At 44.6% G+C, this 13,227-nt stretch overlaps 1 protein-coding gene across 1 annotated transcript in view; it reads right to left on the bottom strand.

The window, feature by feature from the left end:
* The window catches only part of SLC6A12 (solute carrier family 6 member 12), a 33,687-nt gene that overhangs the window by 14,505 nt on the left and 5,955 nt on the right, over nucleotides 1-13,227 (bottom strand). The window contains exon 4 of the mRNA XM_049783212.1: nucleotides 2,096-2,230. Coding sequence (XP_049639169.1) covers nucleotides 2,096-2,230 — 135 coding nt within the window. The remainder of the gene's footprint in view (nucleotides 1-2,095; nucleotides 2,231-13,227) is intronic.

A 13,227-nucleotide genomic window follows, 5' to 3' on the forward strand; every position in this document is an offset into this window, starting at 1 on the left:
TTGGTGGAGCTAGTACTTGATGGTTTATCTATTGGTGTGAGAAGCTATCTCTAGCAGTCTTCTTCTTCTTCTTCTTCTTCTTCTTCTTCTTCTTCTTCTTCTTCTTCTTCTTCTTCTTCTTCTTCTTCTTCTTCTTCTTCTTCTTCTTCTTTTCTTCTTCTTCTTTTTCTTCTTTTCTTCTTCTTTTTCTTCTTTTCTTTTTTCTTCTTCTTTTCTTCTTTCTTCTTCCTTCTTTCCTTCTTCTTTCTTCTTCTTCCTTCTTCTTTCTTTCTTTTATTTTTTTTTTGGTTTTTGGGCCACACCCGGTGACGATCAGGGGTTCCTCCTGGTTATGCACTCAGAAATCACTCCTAACTTGGGGGACCATATGGGATGCCAGGGGATTGAACCGCAATCTCTCCTAGGCTAGAGCTGGCAAGACAAATGCCTTATTGCTCCATGCCACCACTCCGGCCCCTTTTCTTTTTTCTTTTTTCTTTCTTTTTCAGTCTTCTTAAAGCAAGTTATAGATCACTAATCTATGGAATCTTTTATATTATGTAGATAACTTTCCTAAAACATATTATATGTATAATTCATAGGATGTATGTATCACTTGTGTTTCCAAAACCCTAGTATTCATATTATACTATATATCAATCAATTGGTGAGAAATTCTGGAAGGATGGTCCTCCAAAATCTAACCAGTGAGGCTGTGGCCATAGTTCCAAGGGCTGAATCTTGGAAAACCAACAACAAAAGCAGAGCTTGATTATCACCGGGTATGAATCCTAAATCCTAAAATTAACCAGGTGTACTCCAAAGAAATCAGTACCATACTATTTTTCTGTCCCTCTTCCACTCACACACCCCATTTAGTGTCAAGGTTTCAGACTGCTCAGGAGTCTGTGTTTGCCTCACTGTGACCCCCTCTGTCCAGAGAGTACAGCAAGAAACAGAGTCTAGTCCTGGGGATCCTCTAAGGGGCATTTCGGAAGAATCCTGCCTCTAGTTCAGACAAGCAAGAAACTTCTCCAAGACAACAAAGACCCCCCCTCGAGGGCCCCCAGAGAACTGGACCAATCCACAGAAGAGAAGGTTAGGCAGAGACACCCCAAGCATCTCCCTCAAATCCAGATCCAGTGATAGGGCCGTTGTTCTAAGAGTCTTAAGAGCAGTCCAAAATGTGACGTTTCAGCCCAGTTAATGGGTTCAAATCATTCACAGAAAGAGGCTAAGAGTTAATGTGGGAGAGCAGAGGAAAGGCCTGTGAGGAGCTGGCTTGGGTGAGCCTAGTCACATGGAAAGGGTTCAGAGGCATTCAACTTGCCCACCTACTTTGTCACTGTGGAGGAGAGGAACACCACGTCAGCCATAGTTAGGATTCACTCCTGGCTCTGCACTTAGGAATCACTCCTGGAAGTGCCCAGTGGGCCCTATGGCTGTCAGCAAGCAAACCTAGCACAGAGGCATGCAAGGCAAGAACCCTGCCCTCTGTACTGTCTAACACCATTGCCATAACTTTAAAGACACCTCGAAGGCCAGCTCCAATTTCTAGGACCAGGCCACACCATGAAGCTGGTGACAAGAAAGCATCTCTTCAAGGCTCTGTGTCTCATGCTATCTTTGCTTGGGGACCACATAGGGTGTTGAAGATGGTTTTAAAATAATATCTTTATTTAAACACTGTGATTAGAAACATGTTTGTGGTTGGGTTTCAGTCCTAAAAAAGAATACCCCCTTCATCAGTGCAACATTCCCACCACCAATGTCCCCCGTCTCCCTCCTCACCCCATCATGTGCTCTATGTATTGTTCTGGCCCAAGGAGTCACCGAATCAATGGAAACCATTGCTAAAGGGTTCCGAGAGTTTAGAGAGCATCTGTTGATGTCTTGCAACAAGAGAGAGCACCACAAGGGCCCCCAGTCAGGCTTGATCCCCTTCCCTTTAGGGGGTGTTCTTTCCCTCAGACCCTCAACATGGATGTCTAGAACTTAATCTCACATCCTATGCTCTCCACCATAGGCTGACAATGGTGTCATGGAGGAACCCCAGGGAAGTAATGAAGGGATGGGAGTCTCTGGACACAGGCAGGTGGAGGATGGGGACACTCACCCTGGAAGAGGGGGCAGATCTTCCTCCAGGCAGTGACGCTCCCCTGGCTGGTGTATTGGCCCAAGGCCACCTCCAGAAAGAAGAGTGGAATGCCACAGGTGAAGAAGAAGATGAAGTAGGGGATGAAGAAGGCTCCTGTGAAGTAGAAGGAGGTAAAGGCTGAGTCTTTCAGCTTCAGATACACCCCCGTCCCCATTATGCACTGTGCTCCAAGACTCAAAATCCTGCCCCCTCCTCCCCATCCTGGGCACTCTCAAGTCTAAGAAATAGGGACAACATTTTCTAGTCCAGGGGTTAGAAAGACCTCTGAGATGAGAGAATGAAAATGTAAGTTGAAATCTAATATCTTCTGCTATCTATTTTCTTTCTCAGTGTGCTTCACAAAATCATAGATTTATTATTTCTGGAACCAAAACATGTGTTCTGTATAACGCGACATGCTCAGGAAATGATCGACTTTGTTATGTGTTAGAGAAAAACTAACAAAAACACCTTAGGAAAAATCATGCTTCTTCTAATCATTTTCTTCTTTTTCTTCTTTTGGGGGCCACACCCAGAGATGCTCAGGGGATACTCCTGGCTGTGCGCGCTCAGAAATAGCTCCTGGCTTGGGGGGCCATGTGGGATGCTGGATTATCAAACCGAGGTCTGTCCTAGGTTAGTCACGTCACATCACATACAAGGCAACTGGCCTACCACTTGCACCACCACTCTGGCCCCTCTCTAACCATTTTCTAATGTTTACTTTCTCCTACATGGTGCTGTGATCCCAGGTGGGCTCCCAGTGGCAAAGGCCTTTCTTGGATCAGGTAGGTTCCCTGAAATAGAAGTCCAGATGCCTCATGGAGAGACTTTGTCCTTCAAGTGGAGGACAGAGTCTAAAGACAGAGGCCATTTCTTTGTCATAATGGTGATGTGGGAAAGTGGTGTAGCTCTATACATCCAAAGCACAGACTCAACAACACTAGAACCATGAGATCTAAGCAGCAACCACCAGACGTTGTAAAGTGCCTGTCAAGGTGGGATGTGGAATGTGGGGGATGATGATGAAGTAGGGGAACACTTTTATGGGAGTACAGGAGTTGATGCTGGTGGTGGACTTAGCGTTGAAATAAGATAGACTTAAAACTCAACTGACAATGACTTTGTAAATCACAGTTTTATAATAAAATAAAAATATGTAATAAAGATGGACATAAAGTCCCCAAACAATGAAATAGAAAGCCAACTTTGTATCAGCCTTTCGTTGCCCTCTCTTCGTCACTGAGACACAAACTTCACTTAGGATGGGCCCTTACAATTGTATGGATTTAGAGTTTATTGCACAGAGCTAATACTTAACTCTTCTTTTGTATTTTTATTTATTGGGGGTGCACACCCAGTGATGCTCGGGGGTTACTACTGCCTGAGGAATTAACACTGAGAAATTACTCCTGGCAGTGGTTGGGGGAACCATAGGGGATGTCAGAGATTGAACCCAGGTCAGCCACTTGCAAGGCTACAGCCTACCCACTGTATTATCACTCTGGCTCCCTCACTTAGCTCTTCCTTGGAGCATGCCAATATCCTCCCAGAATAAGCTCTTGTTTGCTGTCCCACTTTATAGATGACAACAACGAGGCTAACATGAAGATTCAAAGCCTTGCTCTGTGCTTGAAATCAAGAACTTAGGACTCTCAAGTAAGTCAAAGAGGAAAAGAAATACCTTGGCTAACCCTCTAGTCTTCTCCCCAAACACATGCAACACAACTTCTTTTTGCCAAACTTAGAGCAGTCTCAAGCACATGACAGTCCCTTGAAGATGTGTAGCATGAACCTCTCCTTCTAGCTGCATGTTCCTCCTGCTGCACCAGGCATGGCTGTATAGTATTCACTTTAGATATCATGCTACTTTATGTCATTGGCATTTTCACTGGCCTCTTGGGCCATTTTCATTAGAAAATGGGCAGCCCTTCACCAGATGAATGGTTAAAGGAACTGTGGTACATACACACAATGGAATATTATGCACCCGTCAGGAGAGAAGAAGTCATGAAATTTTCCTATACATCGATGGACATGGAAATTATCATGCTGAGTGAAATAAGTCAGAGGGAGAGAGATAAACACAGAATAGTCTCACTCATCTATGGGTTTTAAGAAAAATAAAAGTCATTATTGTAATAATGCCCAGAGACAATAGAGATGAGGGTTAGAAGAACCGGCTCATGATATGAAGCTCACCACAAAGAGTGGTGAGTGCAGTTAGAGAAATAACTATACCAACAACTACCATGACAATGGTAATGAAAGAAGTAGAACACCTGTCTTGAATACAGGTGGGGGTGGGGTGGGAGTTGGGGGCATTGGTGTTGGGAATGTTGCACTGGTGAAGGGGGTGTTCTTTTTATGACTGAAGCCCAACTACAAACATGTTTGTATCATGGTGGTTAAATAAAGATATTATTTTTTAAAATAAATAAATAAAGTAATGGAACAAAAAAATAAAAACTGGGCTGTGATGAAGATCTTTGGTTGCATAATTGCATGTGTTTGATTTGTTCTCAAACATTTTTTAGCAGAAGAGTTGCTGGGCCAGAGGGTGTGCATGGTTGGTTTCCTCAACTTCATTTTCTTTTGTACTTGAAGGGAGGTAAAATACCCATACTACAAACTGAATCATTTCCAGAGTACAGCTTGAGTGCCATCAGGCCCATCACTCTTTTTGTGCATGCATCCAACATCATTATTCATGGCCAGAACTTCTCATCCTTCCCAGTGGAGACCACATGCCTTAAGCAGCGAGACCCCACTTCCTTGGCCCCCCAGCATCTAACAAGCATCATTCCAAGTTCTGTTTCTGTGACTTTGCCTTTGTTTAGTAGCCCAGAGAAATGGAGTCGTCCAGTATTTGTCCTCTTGGGTCTGGCTGATTTCACTTAGCAAAATGCTTTAGCAATTCATCCACATGTATGGGTTAGAAATAACTTCCTTCCAGGGATGACAGAGTAGAGTGAGTAAGGCATTTACCTTGCAAGCAGTTAGTCCAAGTTTGATCTCTGGCACCCTAAAGGGTTCCCCAGAGGCTGCCAAGCACAATCCCTAGAATACAGAACTGGAACTAAGACCTGAGCAATGCCAGGTGTGGCCCCCCAAAAAAAGCCAAACCAAAATGAACAAAAAAAATTAACATCCTTCGTTTTGTGAGGGGCGGGGGTATTGTTTTGTTTTGGGATCACACCCAGTGATGCTCAGGGGTTAGTTACTCCTGGCTCTACACCCAGAAATTGCTTGGGGAATGGTGGGGTTTGAACCCAGTTTGGCTGCAAGCAAGATAAACACCCTACTTACTGTCCAATTGCTCCAGCCCCCCCAAATTAGCCTCTGTCATAAGGCTGAGGAATTACCTCTGTATGAACATCCCATAAACTGTTTGCCCATTTCACCCATGGACAGATGTTGGGTTGTTTTCACCAGTGTCGGAGGAACAATATTTAGAAAGATCCATGACTGACCTACAGTGCCCTCCCAAATTTGTACAAAACTGCATTCTCATTAGTAGTGTGTGGGAAGAGAGGACAAGGACTTGTGTGTCTTCTGGCTCTGGGGACCACACCCAAGCTGAAACTCAGCACTTGGGTCTCAAGTCCTTTCCACCCTGGTTTACTTCTGCATCCTGGGTCATGTTACTGCATACGTCAGCACAGTGCCAGCGATAGCCAGGGGCTGGATGGTTGCCAGGAAGAGGCCTGGGGATATCCCTTCTGAGAGAAGGGATGCAAATGGGGAGACGTTCCATAGGACAATTTTTTTAGAGAGCATGTGACTCATAGATTCCTTTCTGCCATCTCCCACTTCTTTTTTTTAGGGATCTTCCACATGGGTCAACTGTGAATTTAGCTGTGTTCAGGGCTTACTACAGGCTCTATGTTCAGAGAAGGTGCTTGCAGAATCATATTTAGGGTTGGGGATCAAACTGGAGTCAGCTGTGTGCAAGTTAAATCTTTAGCCACAGGACTATCTCTTCAGCTTTCCTTGCTACTCCCTATATCAGAAGTCTTTCCCTCTGATAAGTAAGTGACTTCAGCTTTGTCCATAAGTGATGTCTTCTTGACCCCAGAAGCAACCTTGGGAGCTAGGTCCTTTCCAGGCTGAGTCCACCCTCAATGGGCAGCTTTAGGAGACAGTGTGAGGAGGTTAGTTCTAGATGGACCCTAGGAGTTTCTTTTGTCCTCAGCCTCTTCTCTGGGTTTCTGCTGTGCTATTGCCGTGAACAACACCGAACCTCCAGAAACCAGGCTTTGGGAGTTAACTTGATGCACCATTCTCTGGACATCTTCCCAGATGGTGGACCTGGGTGGCTGGACCATATACCACAGAGAACTCTGCAAGGGGCCTGTGCTTTGAGGTTAGTTTAACTCTCTTCCCCATGAACCTGGTGTACAACTTAGTGGTGCATGCTTGGCACATGTGAAACCGTAGATTTGATTTATGGCACCATATACAATAAATAAGTAAACAAAATTATGCCTTTTTTGGGAAGCAGATATCAGAGAAATAGTATAGTGGTAGGGCCTTTGCCTTGCATGCAGCAGACCCTGGAGGGATCCAGTTTGATACTTGGCATCTGATATGGTCCCCAGCCTGCCAGGGGTGATTTCAGAGTGCAGAGCTAGGAGTGACCCCTGAGCACTGCTGAGTGTGGCCCAATAATCAACCAATAAATAAATAAATAGAGCTTAAAAGAAAAAAATTATACTTTTTTTAAATCCCTTCCAAGTCCTCTTTACTGACCTGTACACAAATGATGTGTGAACTCAGAATTTTATAAAAATATCTTTATGAGTGAATTATTTCTTGTGGATGATCTAATTTAATGTCTCCCCCCACTTTTCTGGATCTAGGAACTTTATTAGGTGAATAATCTTAATCTTATTTTTATCCTTTTTGTTCATTGTCCCCCTCTAAAACTCCTAATTTCTCTGCACATATTAGTAAAACCATAGTGAATGTCAGTCATACTTGTGGCCAGTTAGAAATAAATTCTAGGGATGAAGAGCTAATATGGGTTGGGTGCTTTTACCTTGCAAGTGACCAATCAGGTTAAGTCCTTGGTACTACATAGAATCCTCAGATCCCAGCCAGGAGCAAACCTCGATTACCACTAGGTGTGACATAAACACCAAAATAAAAATAATAATAATAATCATGTGTCTCTTTCTATAATCAGCATAATTCTAGCCTAGGGAGAGGAAAAATTGACATTTGGCATAATCTGTGAAGTCATTTTACTATATAGACCAGTGGTCCTCAAACTATGGCCAGCAGGCCACATATTGTATTTGTATCTGTTTTGTTTCTTCATTGCAAAATAAAATCTATGCAGTGTGCATAAGAATTCGTTCATAAGTTTTGTTTTTACTAGAGTCAGACCCTCCAATGGTCTGAAGGACAGTGAACTGGCCCCCTGTTGAAAAAGTTTGAGGACCCCTGATATAGACCTATAATCAAGTTATCCAAAATAAAGAATCTGGGCCAGAGAGATAATGCAACAAATTGAGCACATGAAAAACATATAAGAGGCCCAAGCTCTGTCTCCAGCACACATGGTCCCCTGAGCATCATGGAAGCAAGCCAAGAGCACAGAACTGGGAGTTACCCCCATGCATTTCTGTTTGTGGCCTCAAAAATAAAGAAACAAATCACAAAGAGTTTTAAAAAATTAACACAAAGAACATGAGAATTGGGATTCAGTAGGATACAGCCACCTGAGGGGGCTGTAGGATAGGACAGGAAAGAGGCAACAACTATGGTGAAGGGAAGTTCCCAGCTAGAAGGAATAAGTGCTGAAAGATGGTCAAATGTTTTGTGTAAAGCACTGCCAGCAACAGTATAGTAAATCCCAGTGCAAAACTTATATATATCCAAAGTGCCCCTCTTGGGCTTGAGTGATAACACAGCCTTGCATGAAGCCAACCCTGGTTCTATCCTGTCTCCCTTATGGTCCCTCGGAGCATCACCGGAAGTGATGCCCGAGTGTAGAGCAGAAGTAACCCCTGAGCATTTCCAGGTGTGGCCCACACCCCGCCCAAAAAGTGACCCTCTTATAGGTAGACTGGTGGGTGGGAGGCAAACAGGGGATAGGGGGTAGTTGGTAGAGAGAAGAGAAATCAGTGTTGAAACATTGCATGCCTGAAATGTAATCATAAATAAATCGGTGATTTCATAGGAACTAAATAAAAATATTTATAAAAGCATGTGTTTTTTTGTTTGTTTGTTTGTTTTGGGGGGTGTCACACCCAGCAGCGCTCAGGGGTTACTCCTGGCTCTATGCTCAGAAATCGCTCCTGGCAGGCTCCGGGGACCATATGGGATGCCGGGATTTGAACCAATGACCTTCTGCATGAAAGGCAAAAGCCTTACCTCCATACTATCTCTCCAGCCCCATAAAAGCATGTTTAACAAACTTTTTTTTTTTAAATAAAAGCCCAGGAGAGATAGTACAGCAGGTAAGGCACTTGCCCTGCATGCAGCTGACGTAGATTCAATTACCAGCACCCTATCTGATCTCCCAAGCTCCACAAGGAGTGACTCCTGAGCACAGTAGTGTGGCCCAAAAACAACCCCTCCAAAAGGAACTTTTTTTTTTTTTTTTTTTTTTTTTTTTGGTTTTTGGGCCACACCCTGTGACGCTCAGGGGTTACTCCTGGCTATGCGCTCAGAAGTTGCTCCTGGCTTCTTGGGGGACCATATGGGATGCCGGGGGATCGAACCGCGGTCCATCCTAGGCTAGCGCAGGCAAGGCAGGTACCTTACCTCCAGCGCCACCGCCCGGACCCCAAAAGGAACTTTTTTAATGAACACATTTCAAAACTTTAATGAATACCTAAATAGAGCCCAAAGACTATTAACCCATATTGAAATCCCCAGCTTCGTTTAGAGCCTGCTGTTAAAAATGAAGGAACAGGGAGCCGAAGTGATAGCACAATGGTAGGACATTTGCCTTGCACGCAACTGATCTGGGATAGACCAGGATTCGGTTCCCGGCATCCCATATGATCCCCTGAGCCTGCCAGGAGCGATTTCTGGGTGCAAAGTCAGAAGTAACCAACTCCTGAGCAACACCAGGTGAGCCCACCCCCAAAAAAAAACAAGGCTCACCACTTCTTGGGTCTGCATTTTATCATTGACTCGGCTCATCCCAGGGCACTGCAGTGGACGACTCTCCCCGATGCCTTCACCAGCACAGAAACCACAACCACAGCCACTGGGCACAACTGAGGCAGGAATATCTAGAACCCAAATCCTGTCTCCTGAGCCCTCATCCCCCCTCATGTCAAAGACAGATGCATGCAGTGAAATGGCAGTCAAGGGTAGATCACTGAATGCTTCAAATTCCCATGACCTCCTCTCGGAAATGAGGGCTCAGACCTCATCTTCTCTATCTCTGTTTCGAATGTTTTATGCAAAACAGTGGTCTGGGTCAAATAAATATGTCACCCTCTCACTCTCTCGCCATGTCCTGCTTCTCCTCAGCTGGTCAGGGAAACCCTCCTTCCTGTGTTGGCCTCATTCCCTGACTTGCCCTATAAATCCCATTTCTTTTCTTTTTATCTTTTGTCTTTTTGGTTTTTGGGTCACACCCAGCAATGCTCAGGATCACTCCTGGTTGTGCTCAGGGGATCATATGGGATGCCAGGAAGGATATCAGAGTCAGCCTCATGCCAGGCAAGTGCCCTTCCCCTTTACTATTTACTCCAGCACTCAGAAATTTTATTTCTTTTTGTTGAATTCACTGGCTGAAGCAGTTTGTATAATAACCAAGATTTTGATTTGGTTTGGGTTTGGTTGGGATGCTACATAGTAACAGGGATTAAATCTATGGCTCTAACATGTAAATAGGGGCTCTAGCCCTTTTAATCAACTCCCCAGATCTTTTTAACTAAAAGGTTTTATTGAGGCAGGAGAGATAGCATGGATGTAGTCATTTGCCTTGCATGCAGAAGGACAGTGGTTCAAATCCAGAATTCCCATATGGTCCTCTGAGCTTGCCAAGAGTGATTTCTGAGCGTAGAGCCAGGAATAACCCCTGAACGCTGCCGGGTGTGACCCCAAAAATAAATAAATAAATGACTAAAAGGTTTTGTTTCTTGGTTTTGTTTTGTTTGTTTTTGTTTGGTTTTGGGGCCACACCCAGTGAGGCTCAGGGGTTACTCCTGGCTATGTGCTCTGAAATTGCTCCTGGCTTTGGCTTGTGGGACCATATGGACACTGGGAGATCCAGCACCTTACTGCTTGCGTCACCGCTCAAGCCCCTTGTTTCTTGGGGTTTTTTTGGTGGGGTCACACCCAGAGGTTCTTAGGGGTTACTCCTGGCTCTGCACTCAGGACTCACTTCTGGCAAGCTCAGCTGATCATGTGGGAATACTGGGGATCCAAATCAGGTAGGCCGCATGCAAAGGAAACCCCCTACCTGTTGTACTATCACTCCGGCCCCATTAACTATAACATTTTTGTGTGTGTGTGGTTTTTGGGTCACACCCAGCAGTGCTCAGGAGTTATTCCTGGCTCCAGGCTCAGATATTGCTCCTGGCAGGCACGGGGGACCATATGGGACACTGGGATTTGAACCGATGACCTCCTGCATAAAAGGCAAAAGCCTTACCTCCATGCTATCTCTCTGGCCCCTTTACCAAAGTTCTTTTTTTTTTTTTTTTTTTTGGTTTTTGGGCCACACCCGGCAGTGCTCAGGGGTTCCTTCTGGCTGTCTGCTCAGAAATAGCTCCTGGCAGGCACAGGGGACCATATGGGACACCGGGATTCAAACCAACCACCTTTGGTCCTGGATCGGCTGCTTGCAAGGTAAACGCCGCTGGGCTATCTCTCTGGGCCCAACATTTTTAATACAGAGAAAAATTCATCACAGATACCCAGTAAATATTTATTGAACCCACTTTGGAAGAATAAGCTCTGAGCATCACTGGGTGTGGGCCAAAAGCAAACAGGAAAAAAAAAGTTAGAAAAAAAATGAGCCTGGTTTGTCATACATAAAAACAGTTCAGTGAGTTATATTTATATGAAATAGCATAGAATGTAGGTGAGCAGTTCTAGGAGCTAAAGGGGCGAGAGCAGGGAGGTGACTGCTAAGAGGCTTGCTTTGGGAGCCTGGCAAAATGCTCTAAGATCAACTTCAGGGGCCAGAGAGATAGCACAGCAGTAGGGCATTTGCCTTACATGTGGCCGACCTGGGACAAACCCAGTTCAATTCCTGGCATCCCATAGGGTCCCCTGAGCTTGCCAGGAGCAATTTCTGAGCACAGAGCCAGGAGTGACCCTTGAACATCGCCAGGTGTGGCCCAAAAACCAACCAATCAATAAGTAAATAAATACACTGCTTTAATAAAATGAAAAATCAACTGCAGCAGCAACTGTTCCCCAGTTCTGAGAACACCCCAAAACCCATCGCACGCTACTCTGAGAAAGAGGACTCTACCACTCCCCATGCTCTGATGTATTTTCATTCCTGAAAACCATCATAAAAGTGTTTCTTTCATGAAGAAATCATAGATGCCGCAAATACTATGTCTAGGATCAAAAAGCTTCCATTTCCCCCAGCTGACTTAGAGAAAAGCTGGCAAGCTCTGAGCCCCGAGAGCTCTCTGACCTCATTTCCTATTGTCCTTTCTGTGTCTCATGCCCCAGGGTTGCCTGCCTCCCCATGTTCTGCAAACATGCCAAGTACACTTTCACCTTAAGACCTTTGCACCTGCTATTATGATCAGACATTCTTCACCTAAGAGCTAGCCACAAGGCGAGATCTTTCATTCCCCTCAAATCTTGTTCAAAGGCTTCCTCTCCCAGGAAGCTTCTCCTGCCTTCCCTAAGTTTACACTTCAGATCCCTTCCTCCGAAACTCCATCACGCAGTATTTTCTTTCCCTCTCTCCAACTGTGCTGTTTACCATTCCACTCAGCACCTTTTGACACGCTGTGCTTTTTACCCACTTGTCTGTAACTGCTACCTCTCACTAGGAGACAACACACAGAACACATTCTGGTTTGCATCTAGAACAGCTCTTGGCACACTGTAGGCCCACAATAGGTGAATGGGAGATTATGTTTGCCATGTATACTTCCAACCAGGGATTAATACCAAAACATATGAAGAACACGCACAATTTAAACAACCACAAACCTGACTTTAAAGTGGGTGGAGGGGCCGAAGTGATAGCAGAGTGGTAGGGTGTTTACCTCGCACTCGACTAACCCGGGACAGATCTGGGTTTGGTCCCCTGCATCCTATATGGTCCCCTGAGCTTGCCAGGAGAGATTTCTGAGTGCAGAGTCAGGAGTAACCCTGGAGTGTGGCCCCAATGCCAAAAAAATTTTTTTTAAAAATGGGTGGAAGACAATTTCTTAGAAAAAGATAAATGAGTATAAGCCCAAGAAAACATATTCTCCACACCCTTTTTGTTTGTTTGTTTTTGGGCCACACCTGGTGATGGTGATGCTCAGAGGTTACTCCTGGCTATGCACTCAGAAATCGCTCCTGGCTTGGCAGACTATATGGGACGCCGGGGGATAGAACTGCAGTCTGTTCTAGGTAGAATGTGCAAGGCCAACGCCCTATTGCTTGCACCACTGCTCTGTCCCAATATTCTTCACATTTATTAAAGGATAAATGAAAGTGAAAACCTCAATGAAATATCATCTCCCTTCTTTTAGAATGGTCTGAATCAAAAAGATGAGCAACAAATGTTATAAAGAAGTGAACGGAAGTATACGTTTGCCTGTTGTCTGTGGGAGTTAAAAGTGGTCCAGCCACAAATGGAAAGCACTGTGGATATTCCTTTAAATATTAAGGACATAAGCATCATACAACTCAGCTATTCTACTTCTGAGAATTTATTTGAAGAATACAATAGCCCTAACTCAAAAATTTAAGTGTGCCTTCAGGGGCCAGAGCAATAACATAGCTGGTAGGGCATTTGCCTTGCACAAGGCCAACCTAGATTCAATCCCCTGCATCCTATATAGTCCCCAGACCTTGCCAGGAGTAATTCCTGAGTGCAGAGCCAGGAGTAACTCCTGAGCACCACAGATGTGGCCCCCAAAATGAACAAAATAAAGAAATATAAGTGTGCCTTTATATTC

Source organism: Suncus etruscus, chromosome 11 (assembly GCF_024139225.1).
Source record: "Suncus etruscus isolate mSunEtr1 chromosome 11, mSunEtr1.pri.cur, whole genome shotgun sequence".
In the NCBI taxonomy this organism is placed as follows: domain Eukaryota; kingdom Metazoa; phylum Chordata; class Mammalia; order Eulipotyphla; family Soricidae; genus Suncus; species Suncus etruscus.